The following is a 19,762-nucleotide window of genomic DNA, read 5'->3' as shown; positions in this document are numbered from 1 at the left end:
CATTGGTGCTAGGATGAGACTTCAGAGGAGGGAGGACTTTCTCCATATTTATGGTAGCAGAGCTGTCGAGACCCTATCTGGATCCCCCCAATACTCACTAACACACGCACTTGTGGCTCTCTGCCTGACGTCTGGTTTCTGGGCCTGGGAGCTGCAGATGCCAGAGGAAATGCCCACAGAAGCCACTCTTAGCAATGGAGGATGGGGAGATGGTGGATAAATATCCCGACTCCCTCCTGCTTCAGTTGGAAAACTCAGTGCTGCTCCTCCTGACATTCCCCAAAGCGATTGCCCTCCAGTCCCCCGCACCTTGACAAGATACCTTGTGTGGGTTTCCTTCCTTCTGCTTCCTGTCTCCCCATCCCCCACCAAGTATTCCCTGGAGGCCCCTCCCACATAAGCCACTTGCACCTGAATCCCTGTCACGGGTCTGCTCCTGGGAGAACCTAGACCAAGACATTTCTTTTTCCTGGTGTTCTCTTGCAACTACCCTTTCATCCCTAGTTTTGGTGGTTTTTTTTCAGGGGAGAACAATTCTGCGACTTTGTCTTCAGCATAATACATTATAGCCCTTTTTTTTTATTGTGGTAAAGTAAACATAGCATAAAAATAACCATTTTAATACAGTTCAGTGGCGTTAAGTATATCCACACCTAAGTATATTCACACCGTTGTACAACCATCACCACAGTCCATCTCTAGAACGAATTGATCTTCCCAAACTGAAACTCTGTATCCATTAAACCCTAGCTCTTCATCCCTCCTCCCGCAGCTGCTAGCACCCACATTTCTACTTTCTGTCCCTATGGATTTGCCTATCCTAGGTCCTTCTGATAGGTGAAATCATAGTATTTGTCCTTTTTTGTCTGACTTACTTCAGTTAGCAGAAGGTTTCCACGTACATCCATGTTGTAGCATGTGTCAGAATTTACTTCCTTTCTGTGGCTGAATAATATTCTAATATAGGTGTGTGTGTGTGTGTGTACATATATACATATATACCACCTTTTGTTTATCCACTGATCAGTTGATGGACATTAGGTTGTTTCCACCTTTTGGTTATATGAATACACTGTTGTGAACACTGGTGTACTATTTCTCTCTCTTTTTTTTTTTTTCTAAGCCCGAAAACATAATGCTTTTGGATAGAAATGTCCCTAAACCTCGGATCAAGATCATTGATTTTGGGTTGGCCCATAAAATTGACTTTGGAAATGAATTCAAAAACATATTTGGGACACCAGAGTTTGTTGGTAAGGTTTTTTTACTCCTGTGCTCATTTATTTCTCATAAATATAATGAATTATACTGACAGAATGTTCCCTGCTGTAACATCATCTGTTTTCCTGGTACATATTTCTAGTTTATACCTGATGATAGAATCTGTTGACTCACTTTCTTTCAAAACTAAGCATGTGTTTATTTCCTCTTAGCTCCTGAGATAGTCAACTATGAACCTCTTGGTCTTGAGGCAGATATGTGGTAAGGAGCATGCCCTTGATGCTGTCATCTTTCTGATTTATTTTACTATTCTTCTGACATTTGCTTCTGGTTTTGTTTTTGTGTCTAGGAGTATTGGGGTAATAACCTATATTCTGTAAGTATCAAAATCCATGTCTCATATTTTTCCTCTTTCTTTGAGACCATATGTCTTATTAACCATCTATGTGTCATGTTGATCTCTTCAGTTTATGCATGCTTTTTATGTAAACATATTCATTTTACACCCCCAGAACACGTTTAGTTTATACTAATTAAACATGTTCTTCTAATTCCCAGTGAGTCATCAGAAACTGCCGCATAATCGCTGAAAGCAAGCATGGCTATCCATCACTGCTGAGAAAATAGGAAAGGGGTGTTTTTTTAACTACTAGATGCTGTTCCAAGTTAACTTTTTAAATGCATCCTAGGCATTAAGCTGGAGCTTTTCTGCATGACAGTTAAATGCCCTATAAAATATAATTGGATTCTGAACTAACTGCCCAAGCACCAGATTATAATCTGATGCCTCACTCCCCTTATTAGCTATTATAGGAATTACATGACAACCCAGGAGGTAATTATTCACGTTCTGCACCCCACTTTATTAACAGCCTAAGTGGGGCCTCCCCATTTCTTGGAGACTCTAAGCAAGAAACGTTAGCAAACGTATCGGCCGTCAACTACGAATTTGAGGAAGAATACTTCAGTAATACCAGTGCCCTAGCCAAAGATTTCATAAGAAGACTCCTTGTCAAGGATCCAAAGTGAGTGTCCCTTATTCCTGAAGGGTTCCCGGCTGTGGCTTCAGCTGGACCAGGAGCGGTACCTGGATTGTGCATGCAGCCACATTTACAAGAGCCTGGTTGGTTCTGCGTGGCAAGGGAAAGCATGCCATGTGGAATGCTTCAGAAAATGCAGGCAGGGCCCTTTGGCCCTGCTCAGTCAGTCCCTGCAGATACAGTAAAATAGTCGAAGAAAGACCAACGTTCTTTCCAGCTTTCTTCCATGAAGCAGGCCCTGAACTGCATTTTCCAGAGCATCTGCTTAGTAGGCCCAGCCGGCATGGAAACAACCTTAGTGTTTGCTTCTATGGTCACAGCATTTTTTTTCTTTCCCCTCCCCCTGCAAAGGAAGAGAATGACAATTCAAGATAGTTTGCAGCATCCCTGGATCAAGGTAAGTTGCCTGTTGTGATTGGTTTGGTATTATAGGGCATCCTGGAATGCATTTGCCCTAGGGTATTACTAGTTACCATGGGGTCTCACCACAGATCACGTCTGCAGTATTGTTTTTGATATTGGTGCTGTATTTCAAGACGGCTCACAGATGAGAGTATCCTAATGGTCATGGAGGTGGAGAAGAGTGAGCTGTCACAATGCAGGATTCTAAACGGGGAGTTGAAGGTCAAGGCTACTCTACAGCTATTTTTGGTTTGACCTGTCGGATGGTGGCCCAGAGAATATTTTAAATTTTTTGGAATTGATTTCCAGCATAAATATCATATCAACCCTGGATTTCCAGTGTCTGTTGTAAAATCTGAAGGTCTACCAATACTGAGCCCTCATTCTGTAAGGCTTCCAAACCCTGCACAGCTGCCTAGGTGCCTGAGCCTGTGGCCGCCCCCTGGCATATTATATACCTCTGCATTCCCTGAGACACCCATTGGCATTTGGGTTAAAGAACTGAAGTTGGTTCAGCTAGAGCAGAAAGGACTGAGGGTGGGGAATATGGCAGTTACAGAATAAAATCATGAAACTGGTAAAGGGGATTGCAGTGTAACAACTTGCATTGCTGAAGTAGGTTTTGGGCATCCAGAGAGTTCTGCTGTGTGAGCTCCTAGCAGTTGCCTGGGCTCCCTGAGGAGGCAATAGTGTCTCCTTCTCTTGGCAGTAGAGCTAATGGCCTCCTAAAAAGATGCAGTACAGGGGATTCTAATGCTGTCAGACAGGCCAGATTTGCTAACCTCTGAGTCCCCTACCCACTCTAAATTACTTGATGATGTTAAGTTCACATGCCTCATCACATGAATCTTGCCATTCCCAAACTCTCAGTGTGGGAAGTTGACATTCAGCCTGGTCCAAGCTCAACTCTTCAACTTTTCCCAAGATCCAGTCTTTGTGGATTTTATCAAACCCTTAGCCACAAGAGTTGACCTCCGGAGACTAGGTTCCTAGCTCTTGCATATTATCCCAACTTGTTTTGTTGTTTCGGCAAGGTGAGTCTGTGTGCATCCCAAATAATTAGAGGTTTCCAAAAGTTGTCATGGCACACATTTCCATCATTTGAGTGCTCTAAATTTGCTTTCTTGGACTTTGATTGTAGCCTAAAGATACCCAGCAAGCACTTAGTAGAAAGGCGTCGGCAGTCAACATGGAGAAGTTCAAGAAGTTCGCAGCCCGGAAAAAGTGGAAAGTAAGAGTGTTTGACAGGGAAGGATTAACCAATTTCTTTCCTCTGCGGCACTGCCTCTGGCCAGTCTCATCTCTTCTGATACTGGCCATACAAAAGTGCATCCTTTTTTGGTCTGTTTAAATTTACTCTATAGTTTTCTGCACTGTTAGGCTAGTTTCAAAAGATAAGCAAAAATAATATTTCAATCCTCTTTAGCTCTGATTTTCATATGTAATTTTGAATTTTTTTAAAAAATCAAAACCATTCCCAAGGCAAATTTTTAAATCAGCACAACAAAATTATAGTGCAGTCTTTTCCTAAATGCAACAAGCCGCATTTTAAATAAATCTGTTCTTCGTGGTAAGCAGCATGGAATTGTGTTTATAGCAGAACTTGTGTAAATCCAGCCTTGGTCTGTGAATGGTGGAGATGGGAGTGGGGCAGGGCCATGAGCATTTGCAGTGTGGTCTGTTGTACTTTTTCAACAGTGTGGATGGCCTCTGCAGGGGCTGTGTGGGGCATGGCTCTAAAAGCCATTCCAGTCAAAAAAAATAAAAAAATAAAAAAATAAAAGGCATTCCAGTCAACCTTGAACAAATAAAAATTCAAGGTTAACAAGACGACAGGATGTCTTCCTATGCCCAGGGTCATGCGAAGCCCAGAGGAAGCAGGTACTTGCTATGTCTCTGAGCATCGGGCCAGAAATGTACCTCATTTTCACACCCATCAGGTTCGGGGTGACGTGAGAGGGCTGAGGAGGACCACAGCACTAGGTTACGTAAGACTTAACAGTCTGAAGGAAGCCCTGAGAATAGGCTTAAAATGTAGAGAGAACCACCATAAGTTTCTCTCTTTTTTTCTCTCCTTTTCACACACACACACACACATACACAATTATTTATTGTTGCTGTTGAGAGTAAATGCAGGGGTATTTTTGTCCTATAGGCTAGGGAGTTCCCCACTGTTTGTTTTCAACAACTGTATGAATTTTGAGAGTCACACTGCTACCATTACCAGCTTGCCTGGGCACAAGGACACAGGACAAGACCCTTGCATACCATGCTTCTCTGAGTGGGGATGTGCAAGGGGTTTGTTAGGGTAAGATTCCACTGCTCAGAAAGTGGAGAGGAACATATTAAGAGAAGGGATGAAGGCTATGCAATTGTGTAGTTAATAATGAAATGTGGAAGGAGAAGCTCTATCCTGTTGTCTTGACTTATAAGACTTTAGAAATTTCTTTAAGCAAATATGATCCAACCTGCTTATAGGACCTCCCACCCCTAAAGAACATGCCGTCAGCAGTGAATGCTATCTCAGAGACTTTGCCATTTGCACTAATTTGCGTATCCTTATATAAGCGCTCTTTCTTCCTCTCCCCCTCCATCTTATGTTTGTGTTTTTTTGTTTGTTTTTTGTTTTTTGTTTTTGCCTTTTTTTTAAAGCAATCCGTTCGCTTGATATCACTGTGCCAAAGATTATCCAGGTCGTTCTTGTCCAGAAGTAACATGAGTGTTGCCAGAAGCGATGATACTCTGGTAAGCAAACCTGTTTGCCTTGGTGAGATTCTTTCTTAGCACTGTGTATTTCAAATGTTCAGGTTGTTTGATTTGTTCAACAACCCAGAAAACGTGAAGTCCCGGAAATGTCAAGCCTGTTCTTCCTCCGCTCGAGGGAGGGAGCTGGGTGGCTGATTTGATGTTCTCTGTTGCTTCTCTTGTTCTTTTTCTCTTTGTTTGTATTGGCACTACACCCACTCCCACCCACCACCTCTAACACTCCCACCCGCCACCCCATCCCTCCCACACTCACCGTTTGAGGAGTGACTGGCCAGCAGAAGAAGAAAGAGTTTATTCTAATTTTCATGAATAAAATGAGAGTCCTCTATTGCCACTTACCTTGGAAAATACTGGGTCGTAATAGTACAAAATGGGCAGACACTCCTCCTGCCAACACACACACACACACACACACACACACACACACACACACACACAAATTAGGGCAAATACTGTGGGGCTTGCTGGGGGAGTTGGTGGTAGACCAGATGGCTAAACCCACTTCCTCTGTTGACATTGTATTGCATGTGTAACACCCTTGAGAACAACTCCATAATTTTTTTCCCATAATCCACACTGAAACCTAATCACAGATTAATTCTTCAGATATGACTGGACACATCTGAACTCACTAAGACTCTCCCCTGACAGCAGGGCTTTGGGAGCCGTGGAGGTAGAGGGAACTTCAGAGAAGGCAGAAAGGGTGGTTCTGTGAGAACCAGCCTGCTCCCGGGACTACTACATAGTGAGTTTTTCCCAAGCGCTCCAGGGACTCCATGGGCAGGGTCACACGTCAGCAGACACCAGCTCTTCTTTTCCCCCTGACGCTAGTTGCTTCACTGAGACTCCAGGCGTAGCCTTGTAGAGTAAAAAGAGATAGGAAGTGTTAAGAAGAAAATAGGAGTGGGAGAAAGGCAAGGTCGGAGAAGGAGGGGGTGGAAGAGAAAGTTCGGGTTCGGGAATTGTTTGAGGGTAACGGTGGAACCAGGGACAAGACAAAAACTATTAATCTAAGTAAGATGAGAACAATTAAATGTTATAAATTAAAATCATCTTGAATAATCACTTAGGGGAAAATCTAAGTGTCCAATGCAAAGTTTAGGGTAGGAGAGGGCTTTGGGGTGTGGGGGGCTCCAGGTGGGATGACCCCTCCCTCAACTCAGGTTCCCTCATCGTCCTGATGTCCTGTGGCAACAATCTGCTTCTTCTTCCCATTCACCCCATTTCTCTTGACTGTCACTTTCATGCAAATGTCTCTTAGTCATCAACTTGAATTGTGATGGAAAAGCAAAACCAGTGACATTCTTAACATGGGCCCTGTACGAATATTATTAAAACCCTCATGAAGTTTGTCTGGATTCAGATCCATAGAGAAGAGAAAGCAGAGTGCAGAGAAATGCTTTCTCCATTCTGCCCCAAAAGCAGAGACTCAGCCTCTGTAGATATGCTTTTCCAGATTTGAAATATTAGAAGCCATACCCCTGTAAGTGCAGAGATTTTGTTTGGGATTTTTCTGGCTTATTCCTTAGTTTTAATGTGCCATATTTGGTAAATATCTTATTATTATAAGAAAACTTTGACAAAGTGTCAAAGATTTAACGAAGTTGTTGTTAATATTCTCTAGTTATTTTCTCTTTGTAATGAGAAATGCATCTGTTTCCTTTTTCTGACCTTTATTTTCATACTTCTTCCCCTCAGGGTCTTTATATATGTGTGTGTGTTAGTTGTGACCAGGTTTCAGAGAATGCCATGTGATTCTATACCTAGAGAAGAAAGAAATTCCTGTGTTTAGAAAATAACAATTGTATAATTGAATGAATTACAAATTAAGAATATAGAATTCAGGGGCGCCTGGCTGGCTCAGTCAGTAGAGTGTATGGCTCTTGATCTTGGGGTTGTGAGTTGAAGCCCCACATTGGGGGTAGAGCCTACTTAAAAATAAACTAAAATCTTAAAAAAAAAGACTGTAGAAATCAGAGGTATCATTTCCTTGGTTCTTTGGTTTTTAAGAGTCTGGGTTATGCCTGCTATATTCTACATGGTTTGGGGACTATATATTTTGAAAGATTGCTAAGATATACACAGAGGGTAGTTGGTTATCAGTCGTTGTTCTAAATCTGAGTCTTGAAAGCTGTGTGCTATGTGGGTTATAATGCAAGTGACATGAAGGCAGGTAAACAGAAGGCGGTGTTAATTTCCAACATGGCAGGAGCCAAAAGAAACCTCCTGCTTCCCTTCATGACCAAGTGGATTTGGGGAGGAAGTGGCTTACTTTCCTCCGAATGCTTCTCTTGACAGATGAGCATTGATTTCTCTTATGTCGATAAGAGGATCATGGCCAGCAAGCTAACTCTTTTTCCCTCTTCACGGTCCCTCTCAAGGATGAGGAGGACTCCTTTGTGATGAAAGCCATCATCCATGCCATCAATGACGACAACGTCCCGGGCCTGCAGCACCTCCTGGGCTCATTGTCCAACTACGACGTTAACCAACCCAACAAGGTCTGATGCTGTTCTAACAGGGGGAGGGGGCGGGGGCGTCACTGTGACTGTACACCTCCAAGTCCGAGGTGGAGAGGATCCCTCTACTTCTCTATTCCCCCTGGCTGTTACAAATGCCAGCCTGTGGGGAAATCACTTCTGTGTTGAGAGTGAATTGAGTTAGAAATGAGGTCAAGGGCACTGAGGGCCTTTCTTCATGCCGCCCCCCGCAAGCACCTCTAATCATGACATTGTAAATGTGCTCCTCCTGCAAAGGCACATGTCACCTTTGACTGTGAATCCAGCAGAGAAGGGCTGTGTATTCTCCTGGCTCTCCCCATTCCTGTGATGCAGCAGAGATGTGTGTCTGGCGAGCATAGGAAGCTGTGTGGCGTGGGACCACAGTGATAGTTGCTTTCCCTTTCCCACCAAACCTGAAACAAATTTTCTTTCTTGCCTCTTCCAGCATGGGACGCCTCCGTTACTGATTGCTGCTGGCTGTGGGAATATTCAAATACTACAGTTGCTCATTAAAAGAGGCTCAAGAATCGATGTCCAGGATAAGGTCCGAATTTTGTTTTATTGCCACTGAATTAGCTTTCAAGTATTTCCAACTGTTTCTTTATGTTAGAGGTAACAGAGAAGAATAACATGGGCCCCTGACTTCATTTCTCCGTTTCCTATAAAGGAGGATGAAGTGCGCCTAACAGGCTGGTCCAATCTAACCTGTGTTATAAAGAAAAAGGCAAACACTTCCCTTCCCCTTGGCTCTGTTGCTGGGCATCAACCTTGTGCACTACCCCAGATTCACTCCTGACTAATCACGTTTACTCAACAGCGGTTTTAGATGTCACATTTGGCAAAATTTTCATTAATGATGAGATTAATTAATCTCATCAGAAATAATTTGCCTCCATGTTTATTAGGGCAACAAAGTAAGGACAGTACATACGCTTTGAGGTATAGGTCACATCGGAAGGATAGACACAATTGTTTAACAGCGAATAGTCATTACAGTGGGTCTGCCATCAGCTTCTGTAGATTTTCAACAAAACTGTAAGTGGACTGGATCTGATTCTTAAGCAAGTTCTAACCAGAAATTGAAACGAAGGTTTTAAGAAAAGAAAAATGTCATTTTGAAATAATTCTGGATTTACCAAGAAAGTTGCAAAGATAGGACAGAGAGCTTCCCAGATTGTTAACATCTTACGTAACCTTGGTCTTTTTGGCAAAACTAAAAAATAAAACAGGAGTTTATTCCTTTTGGAAGTTGCTCTTTTGAAGTTGCTGTCACCTGCGAAGGAAAATAGAGTGAGTCTGAGTGACGCATGCATTTGGATCTGGAAATGTGACTCCACGTTGGCTTTTATACAGGGCGGATCCAATGCCATCTACTGGGCCTCTCGGCATGGCCACGTCGATACCCTGAAATTTCTCAATGAGAACAAGTGCCCTTTGGATGTTAAAGACAAGGTAAGGCCATTTCTTTTCTTAGGGACCGTGGGAAGTGATAAGAGGCTGCATATGAGTGTTGACCTGCCATATGCATCAGGACCCAAAGCAAAAGGGCTCATGATCAAAATCTTCCTGCAGAGAATTTAATTTAGAAGTTTCTTTCTGCTGCTGGCTTGGTCTAATATTAAAATCTGCAGTGAGCTGAAATCTGCCAGGTAGTTGGCATAATATGCAAGCAGTGAATTTTCTTCCCCCTGACATGGAAACTCAAGGTTCTGCTAGACAGACGACCAGAAACAGACCCGAGTCCTGATTCTTTTATTGAATTGCCGTGTGTACGTACCTTTCTCCTCTTCCTCCTCTCTGAAGTAGCTGCCAGTGCAGATCTTACAAGCACGGGCACTAGAACGATTCACGAGACTGCATGGAAAATAAGGTTTTTGGGAGCAAAGATATAAAAATTATTGATTTAGCAGGATAACCTTACTTTCATGTATCTGTTACTTCATTCGGTTCACCCAACAGTCCTGTGAGTTCATTGGCAGGGCTGGAACACATACGTAGCATTCGTACCTCCTCATCCATTATGCATTCTACTGTGCAACCCCGCTCCGCTCCTGATACTTGTAGCCTGGTTTGTCATGTTCAGTCAGGACTGCTGCATACAGTTGTATGGACTGTGCACTGCTCTGTATCTAAGGGATGATGCTCACGTCAAAAGACACACACATACACACACATACACACATATATATTATGGCAGTTTTGGGCCAGGTAGCATCAAATATCTTGTTTTAAATCCGTTTATACTCACAAGTTTTGGGCAGTTATAAGTAAAATATCCTGAGGAAATTGCACGTATTACAAATTCACAGAATGCGATTGTGGGCTAACAGTGATGTTTTTTAGAATCTCTGAGAATGTAAGAAATAACATTCTAAACATAGACAGTGAAATCAGAAACTTGCTCATAAATAAAACTGTTTAAATAACGTACTATTAAAAAGGGAGTTTTGTGTTTTTTAAAAAGAAATCACATGGCTATGAGCATCAATATATAAAGAGGACTGAGAACCGCCATCACAGAAAGGGAAAGCATTCTTGCTTAGGAGGTTTTGTGACAAACAGGATGAGCTATGTGTGTGGGTTTAACACTAGCTATGTGGGACACATCCTACCCCAGGGTCCTGGGCCCAGTCACCAAAGGGGACTCTGGCCTGAGGGTGGTGGGGGCCCCAAAGGGGAAGACCTGGAGCCAGGCATGCGTGGGATGTGGCCTCCAGTCCTGTGCATTTAGTTTCCACAGTCTGCTGAATTTGGCTCTTTCTTTTACAGTCTGGAGAGACAGCCCTTCATGTGGCAGCTCGTTATGGCCACGCCGATGTGGTTCAGTTACTGTGCAGCTTTGGCTGTAATCCCAATTTCCAGGACAAGGTGGGTCATGGTAGTCGATGTCCTTCCATTTGCTTGCTTGCTGCGTGGATGTGCACATAGCCGATTGATATAGTCGGGTCCTTTGGGTTTTCTGCTCTGATTTTAGAGGGCAGCCTCGAACCAGAAAGACTAGCGTTCATTCATTCATTCATTCATTTATTCCTCTGGACAGCGCTACCAGTGGGTTGCTACTATTATCATCCTCATTTTAGAGAAGAGAAGACTGAGGCACAGAGAGGGTCAGTGACTTGCCCAAGCTCACACAGCTCCTAAATGGTGGAGCCGGGGCTCAAACCCACACAGTCTGTTCCCTGAGTCGTGCGTAAGCACTACAATGTAACAACCTCTTGTAGACAGACATACATGTCTAATGATGTTGATGGTGAATATACAGGCCTTACAGTCCTATAGACCTGGCCGCCAGTCCTTCCAGTGACTTGTTAATGCCCGATTATCTCAGCACTTCTTTGCCAGAGCAACAGTAAATTATGTGACTCATCTTTATGATACATCCATGACAGACATCTTGAGGGGTTAAGAGAGTTGCAGGAATGCTTGCTTGGATAAGTGCTCTCCTACTGTGAGGAGTCTCAGATGAAGTGAGTGAAGGCACTTTCACAAGAAAGATGCTAGGAACCTACCCACACCGGGGCTCCCTCATTCAGATGGGCCGAGCTGACGGTTCCAGGGGGCTCCTGGAAGTCAGTTAGTAACCTGCAGGGAAAACCGAATCTGTCCAACACACAAGTGTGGAAGGCAAGAAGACTAATGAAGGAGAGACGTCAGACCCACATCCATTATTGCAGATGAACATTTTGCTCCAGGGGCCACGAGCTTTCTTCTCCGTGCTCCGGGACGTGGCTGCCGACGATGGCTGGAACTCAGCGTGTGCGCACTCGTGTGTTGTGTCCGTCTCCTCTATGTGTGTATCTCTTTGGCCAGGAAGAAGAAACCCCCCTGCACTGTGCTGCCTGGCACGGCTATTATTCTGTGGCCAAAGCCCTTTGCGAAGCCGGCTGCAATGTGAACATTAAGAACCGAGAAGGAGAGACGCCCCTCCTGACAGCCTCTGCCCGGGGCTACCACGACATCGTGGAGTGTCTGTCGGAACACGGAGCCGACCTTAATGCCTCCGACAAGGTGCTTTGTGGGGAAACGTATCACACTCCCCAGCAGGTGATCTAGGGGGCTGGCGGGACCACAAGCCTCCTCCGTTAATTTACCTAAAATAACAAACTCGAATGTAGCAAATTACAGTGATCTTTGTCTTCCCTGTTTCAGAATTTCTATGGCCTTTTCTAGATCCTGTTTAATAATTAATATTCATTCGGGGTATATAACACTTTACAGTCACATGACTCAGGTATCTATTTTATGTTTAGCCTTTTTCGCTTTGGAGCAGGTACAGTGAGCCTAAGACTATCTTCGGTTAGGAGAAAATTGGCAACTCACTATTACTTCATAGATAAACAAAGAAATAGGTAGTTTATTTACTTTCATCACCAGCTCTTTTGTAAAAAGACAAAACCCACCTTTATTTGTCTCATCATTGCCATTCTAGACCAGTTTTTCTTTTATTAATGATGCAAATTCAGCATAACCTATTTTTATTGTGAGTTTGTACTTACGTGAGGCTGTGATGTTACTCTGTATAGTAAGATTAGGGACGCTACATGTAGTTAAGTTAGCAACTGCCGTTTGTGGAGTATTTTCTTAGTACAGAGAGGTGGTTCTCAACTGGGAGCAAGCTTGCCCCCAGGAGACATTTTGTAATGGCTGAAGACCTTTTTTGGTTGTCACAGCCCGGAGTCCCCACACAGACATGTCCCCAAAATCCCTCCCTGGCTCAGGGAACTCAACATGTCTGTTCGCCAGGGAATCGGTAACAAGTGGAGGGAATTATCAGGCTGGTCTTTTTGGGATGCCTGGGTTCAGCATGTTATATTTGCCCCTAATATATACGACAGCCCTTGAGCACATCACTTTCCATGTTTTTTTCCTCAGTTTCTCCCAGGGTAAGATAAAAGAATAGTCTTTCTGCTTAGGAAGTTAGTAAAGACTGCTGAGCAAATGTTTTTAAAAGTGGTTTTCAAGTGCTTGATAAAACAGGCCATTGAAGTACCAACAATTACTTAAGTTCTATAAAGTCAGGGACAAGAAGAAGTGTTGGCTGTTTCTATCTGATTGTACTGTCCACGCCCGGATTAGTCAGGCTGAGGGTCAGCTTAGTCTGTGGTTATTCAGAGTGGGGTGCACGACGCCTCTCACCCACCCACCAGGAGGAAAGTCTGTGTTGTAAGCCTCCTTTGGGCTTTGCACTAGCAATGCAGTTACCAATTCATCTTGCCCCAGTGGCAGCTGGAAAGGTGAGCAGCCAGGCCCGCATGCCCAAGGGAATGTGCTCACGGCCCCTGGTGCTTCTTGCAGGATGGACACATCGCTCTTCATCTTGCCGTGAGACGGTGTCAGATGGAGGTCATCCAGACTCTCATCAGCCAGGGATGTTCTGTCGACTTCCAAGACAGGCACGGCAACACCCCCCTCCACGTGGCCTGCAAAGATGGCAACGTGCCTATTGTGGTGGCCCTCTGTGAAGCCAGCTGCAACTTGGATATCTCCAACAAGGTAATGCCGGCGGGGATCTCTGCAGAGACCAGCATGTGCGTCCACCCACCTGCCTCTGGGTTTGGGCCAGCCTTCTCTTTGCGTCTCGTCGTTGTTCAAAGTCTTTGTTACTCATGGGAACCTATTCCGTCGTATAGGACTCTCCACTTAACGCTATATTTTACATTTGGCTTTTGAATAACGTCCTGAAGTAACAGAAAATTATTACATTAATAAGTACTTCCTACCTAGCCAGGTTGTCGCTTACGAACGTCGAGAGAGGGGGAGAGAAAAAGGGAGTGTGTGTATGTGTGTGTGTGTGTGTGTGTGTGTGTGTGTGTGTGTGTGTGTGTGTGTGACCTCTTGTAGAGGAATCCCAGAACATGGGTCAAATGAGAGCATCTTTCTGGAGCACTAAGTCTTCAGGAAAACACCTCATTGAGAATCTGAGAACCAGATTTCTGTTCTTAGCTTCACCCATTGAGAGTTTTATGGTCAAGCATTCACAACCCTTTTTTGTGCTAAATAAATTTGGTAAGACCAAGGGAATACTATCATTTGGCAAATAAAGAAATGGAAATAAATAATTACATGCTCCAAAAACCCCAGATGTTGACTTCTAGAAGTTTAGCAAACACCTTCCCTTTTCCCTGAGCACCATCTAGATTTTCCTTACCAAATAAGACAGAAGAGTTGGGATATTCCTGTGGTTTCAGCCGTGTAACTGTATGAAAGGCAAACACTATTCTTTTGTGATTGTGTTAAAAAGAAAGTCCAGGTAGCATTAAATTTTTGAATGTGGGAAGTGTTTGTTTATAAATGGCAGACATGAAGCTAGCAGAATTTTATTATGATTTATTTGAGGTAAGAGAATTAATATCTGAAACAGCAGGAAAATTATACTCCTACAAAAAATTACTCCTCTCGCCTATTATGTGTTTAATTCTAATGAAAATTGAAATTGGCAATCTCCGCATTCTGGAAATTTGAAAACACAACATCGTAGGTCTTAGCCATTAGCTGCCATGATGGTTGCTTTCTTCGTTTATCCCATTCTAATCCTGCCAAGTCAGTTAGGTAAGTGGCTTAAAGGGAAAGCCAAATGTAATATTAAGCAGCATCAAGAACTTGGCTTTCCTTCCAGGAGTCTTTAAACAAATAAAGAGTGGCTTCAAGGAACACTGTGGCACTTATTTGAATACCTTTGGAGTTGGCCATAGCATGCACAGCTTGCTACTATGTGCACAGCATCTGAGATGAGCTGTCCCCTGGGAAGGTGGAAGTACTTTGCACTAAGTTAAAGAAAGGAATGGGTGCTCACCCCATGCCTAAGTGCAAACAGTGCACTTGCTAAATATGCCCTTTAAAATACCCAGCAAGAGGGGCGCCTGGGTGGCTCAGTCAGTTAAGCAGCCGACGCTGGATTTCAGCTCAGGTCATGATCTCTCGGTCATGGGATTAAGCCCTGTGGCGGGCTCGGTGCTCAGTGCAGAGTCTGCTTGAGGATTCTCTCTCCCTCCCCCTCGTCCCTGCTCTCGCACACACACTCTCTCAAATAAATAAATCTTTAAAAAAATAAAATAAAATACCTAGCAAGATAATCCTAGACTTTCGTATTTAAAAACAACTGGCTTATTGAATGGGAAAGCCTTTCCATTTTTGATGCTGCGGATGGGAATTCAGATTTGCCCCCTTAGATTTGTTTTTACTGTATATAGCAACACAGCCACTCAGAGAGGGCATTCAGTAGGTGATCTGGTCATGGACTTGAGCTCAGCTGAAGCTCCACAGTGTCATCCTCCTGGAATCCGTAGCCTAGTTCAGGTGGTTATCTGGAACCTGTCCAGAGCAGCAGCTGCTGTTAAGCAACTCTGCACGCTTGGACCTGCAGACAAGCTCCCTGGGCTGCCGTTGGTGTCTCAGGGGCTCAGCGCACCGTGACGCCTTCTTCAGATGACTGGGAACATCTTTGGTTTTTTTTTTCCCTTCTTTTTTAGTTTTTTGTTTTAGGAAAATGATGGAGCTCTAGAGGAGCTTGAATGATGTGTATTAGTAAGAGGAAGGCGTTATTTGCTTGGAAAGCACATCTGGCTTTATTTGGCCTCACCCTCGAAGGCAACTGTCCAAATGAACATGGCACATGACAGCCCATGTCCCACAGGCAGACGGTCACTCCTTTCTCGTGGTGTGTCTGGCCTTTTCCCTACCTGGATTCAATTCCCCCAGAGATAAAAGTGGCCATTCAGATCCTACCCTTGTCCTCAGTATGTGACAGGAATTTGTCCCTATCTTTGATGCTCATCAAAGTGAAATAGATATTTCTCAGTCTTCATTCATCCTGTGGGAAAATCAGGAGAGTAGCTGTGTAAATGGGCTGTGTTGGGGAGCACAGGTAGGAAAGAGCTGGGTGGCACAGAGCCTATGGACCTTTACCCTTCTTCCTCTGGGATGGCTTTCAGAAGGCATGTTGTGCTCATACACACATACACGTGCACACACATGCACACACAGATGCACACATATGTGCACACATGCACACAGACCAGCACAAACACATGCACCCAAACACACAGAAGGACGCACATAAACAGATATGCACACATGCAACAGATGCATATACATGCATACACACACATACTCGCATACACAGATGGGCACACATGCAAACAGACAGATGCATATACATGCACACACGCACATGCTCGCATACACATGGGCACACATGCAAACAGATGCATATACATGCACACGCTCGCATACACACATGGGCACACATGCAAACAGATGCATGTACACGCGCATGCACATACTCACATACACAGATGGGCACACGTGCATACACACATGCACACATGGATGCACGCACACACGCATGCATATCCAAGTGCATGAGTGAGAATGCTGTGCCAGCCAAGTGTGTATTAACGCCTTTCTCTGGCGGCACTGTGCCCGGTGAGGTCTGAGGGGCTTGTGGATGGCAGAGGGAATGGCTCTTGCCCTCAGGCTGCTTTTCGCTCCAGCCATGTCCCCTGTTACAGTCTCTGCTGTGAAAGCAGACAGGTGTATGGCAACGCGGACCTTGGCACATTAGAGAAACCGGGAGAGCTTTTCGGAGACATTTAGGGCTTTGCTGGATGAAGAAGAGGGGAGCGTGTGTTTCCGACTGAGGGAAGTGTTCGTGTATGTTTGGGGACGACTGTCTGGATGCACCTGCAGCTGACATGGGGTGTAGGTATTTAGGGAGGCAGGCAATGGGGCACAGAGAGAAAATGCAGGTGGAAGGGAATCTTGGGCCCAGATGGCGCAAGACCTTGACTCCAACGCTCAGGAGTTTGGGTTTGGTTCTCTCAAAGGTTGGAGCCTTCAAAAGCATCAACTTCCTAGTCCTTTTTCTTTGTTGTCCTTCTTCCCTTCCGTAAAGCGATACCTCCCACTGCCAAGCTTCCATTCCTTCCACATAAATCCAAACACTTCATCGCATCTTTACAGTCTCCTCTTTTTCTTCTCACTTCATTTCTAGGGTATTTGAAATTTTCATATCTGCTCTCTAAAGCTTTCTAGATGACAGTAAACAAAACGTAGACATGTGTGCCCATTGCAGCATTATTTATAAGGGCAAGGAATGGAACCACCTTAAGTGTCTGTCCTCAGAGGGCTGGCTGAGTGAATTATGACATATCCACACGCCTCGTATTATTCAGGTATCGGAAAGGACGCAGTAGATTTAGTGACAGGCATGGCAAAGTGTCTGCCGTGTACTGTTGTTAGGTGAACGTATAAAGTGGAGTATGATCCTGCCCCGACTTTTCAAATTATTTGTTTCCTTTTACGGGTTCAGAGCTAAAAGCTTGGAAGGAAAGGCACCAAAGGGATCATCAGCAGGACCTGCTCTGAGGAGGGAACCCGGGGCACTGGACAGAAGGAAAGGAGCACTTCTGTTTTCCAGCCCATCCCGCCCTGTCCTTTGCATATTCTAAATCAGCATATGTTAACTTCAGAACAAAAGCTTACAATTGCAAATAAACAGCCTAAGCCTGGTACCTGAACTTCCTCAGCCTCTCTTGTCCTAGGGTCTCAGAACTTTTATTGTGGTTCCTCCAGGGCAAAAGAAATACCTAACCTCTCTGTTTATTAAGTGGTTTGGTCCAAATGACCTAGTAAGAATTTATGTCCTAACGACTCAGTACCTGTGGGAAAAAATGATCCACACAAATGGAAAGAAAGTGAATATTTTTATTTCCGTCTTTCATAACCGCAATGGCGTGCTGATGGGGTGTGTGTGCTTGTCGGGCGCCTCACAGCCCCTGAGACCTTGGTTGGACGCTACCACCCTTACTTCCCTTCCCGTTCTACCCTGATGTCCTCAAGATACTGGTCTCTTGTCACAGGAACCTCCAAACACCCTTTGTGCTGACATCCAAGGGAAGGCAGTGCAATCTCATGCTGAGAGCCTGAACTGCCTGGAGCTAGTAGTTCACTTCGTGTCTGAACCTGCTGGTGCCATCAAAAATGTAAAATATTCCTCAGTAGCCCATGAATTCACTGCAATGCCCTGAAGTGCCTGGGCACACAGTTTGGGAACCACAGACATAAACAACAGGGAGCCTGGTGGACATGGCCTTGCAGTGTCACCTCCTTAGAGTGACTTCAGTAGCTGTTGTTCTATTCCTTTGTCCCTTGCAGTGTCTATATTTGAACTGTGGTGCAGATCTTTCTGGAACTTTGGGACCCTTTGTAAGAGCCCTGACTCATGCCTCCTTTTTGCCCGCACAGCGGGAGACTTGATTTAGTTATAAGCCTCCTACCCTTAAATCCCTTAGAGTTTTATTTCCAAGTTACTCTTTTCACTGGAAAATGCTTGCACCCGTTCTGCCAGGCTGGCGTCCCTCAGGAGAGGGCGAGTTTCTGGAGAAGGGAGCCCACGCCTCCTGCGTCTTCAGGGGGATCCCAGATCCCTCACACAGCGCTGGCCCGTGGGGTAGACTCTCAGTCAGGGCCGGCCTCAGCATCGATGGTGAGAAGGACTCTCTTTGGGCTTTTTTGTGTCTTCCAGTACGGCCGAACGCCTCTGCACCTTGCGGCCAACAACGGGATTCTGGACGTGGTCCGCTACCTCTGTCTGGCGGGCGCCAACGTGGAGGCCCTGACCTCGGTGAGTCACCTTCTGGCTGGAGAAAGCCAGAGAAAGCAAGAGAAAACGTCTCAGGCCTCGAGGGCATGCGGGGAAAGGTATCTCTTGGCAACTGCATCTCTGCAGACAAGCCAGACAAGCCGCTCTGAAGCTTTGCTCTTGCACTGCAGTTAGGGAAACAGTTGCCCACAACAGAGCCAGGGTGAGGGCTCACCCTGCCGCCTCCCCTGCGCATTTCGTGGCCCGCGCTGCCGTGGCCCGCGTTCCACAATAGCGTCTTGGGGTGTGTGGTTAGACATGTGTGTTTTCCTTTCCTCAATGCTCCCCCTCCCCTACAGGGCTCTGGAGGATCCTGGGGTGAGGGTGGGGTGGGGAACCGCTTAGGAGAGCTGTTCTCTCCTGTTTAAGAAATCTGGCTTGGCTCTTAGGCCCGCATAATGATTTTACAGGAGATGCTTCAGTTCCCCTGGCCTCCCCACTCCCCATTCCACACCAGGTACCGCCCTGCTTGATTTACAATTCGGGAAATACCAAAGAGGAAAAATCCGGGGCTAATGAGATAAGGTAGTCATTTTACTGCTTACAGTGAAATATTATCATTTGACTTGCTTCTGGCCTAATGGTGGGTTGAGTCTCCCACTCTTGTTATGTGGGAGACTCCTGAAACTCACTAGTGCTTTGCTGACATAAAGTGTTTGTCCAAGGAGAGCCATTGGAGTTCTAAAATATGGCAGCCAATTTTGGGAAAATCAGGGCCCTGAGGCTGTAAGGGAGGCCTCATTTCCTGGAGAGGCATGCGGGGTTGGCAAACTAGGGGCCACAGGCCAAATCCAGCCCGCTTGTTTCTGTAAACAACGTTTTATTGGGACCCAGCCATGCTCATTATTTACGTATTTATAGCCACTGCATGCTGTAAGGCGGAGTTGAGCAGTTGCAACAGAGATCCTATGGCCTACAGAGCCCAGAGTATCTACTCTCTGGCCCTTTACAGAAAATGTTTGGTGACCCCTGGTGGAGGACATTGCCTCCCTGAATGCACTGATGTTCCTTTGATGGCTTCTGTCCCCACAAGTACTGGGCCCATTCTCTGTAGTGTTGAGCCCTGAGCTGGGCTTTTCTGCAAGCCCAGGGAATGCCAGTGCTGTAGATGGGATTGTCCCTTTCTTAGGGCACCTCCCCACCCATCACAAAACCCCACATGGCCATGCATGGGCTTCTAGGCCTGATGT

At 45.1% G+C, this 19,762-nt stretch overlaps 1 protein-coding gene across 7 annotated transcripts in view; it reads left to right on the top strand.

Annotated features, from left to right (window-relative positions):
- Positions 1-19,762, top strand: part of DAPK1 (death associated protein kinase 1) — a 175,831-nt gene that overhangs the window by 121,474 nt on the left and 34,595 nt on the right. For all 7 annotated transcript variants that reach the window (XM_027615129.1, XM_027615126.1, XM_027615125.1 and 4 more), the window contains 14 exons: positions 1,124-1,253; positions 1,434-1,482; positions 1,571-1,597; positions 2,094-2,246; positions 2,613-2,658; positions 3,805-3,894; positions 5,316-5,408; positions 7,811-7,930; positions 8,376-8,474; positions 9,284-9,382; positions 10,700-10,798; positions 11,741-11,938; positions 13,226-13,423; positions 18,456-18,554. In XM_027615129.1, the coding sequence (XP_027470930.1) occupies positions 1,124-1,253; positions 1,434-1,482; positions 1,571-1,597; positions 2,094-2,246; positions 2,613-2,658; positions 3,805-3,894; positions 5,316-5,408; positions 7,811-7,930; positions 8,376-8,474; positions 9,284-9,382; positions 10,700-10,798; positions 11,741-11,938; positions 13,226-13,423; positions 18,456-18,554 (1,500 nt within the window). The remainder of the gene's footprint in view (positions 1-1,123; positions 1,254-1,433; positions 1,483-1,570; positions 1,598-2,093; positions 2,247-2,612; positions 2,659-3,804; positions 3,895-5,315; positions 5,409-7,810; positions 7,931-8,375; positions 8,475-9,283; positions 9,383-10,699; positions 10,799-11,740; positions 11,939-13,225; positions 13,424-18,455; positions 18,555-19,762) is intronic.

Source organism: Zalophus californianus, chromosome 13 (genome assembly GCF_009762305.2).
Source record: "Zalophus californianus isolate mZalCal1 chromosome 13, mZalCal1.pri.v2, whole genome shotgun sequence".
Taxonomy (NCBI): Eukaryota; Metazoa; Chordata; class Mammalia; order Carnivora; family Otariidae; genus Zalophus; species Zalophus californianus.
The sequence above is the reverse complement of the archived record's forward strand: the minus strand, read 5'-3'. Positions and strand labels throughout refer to the sequence as shown.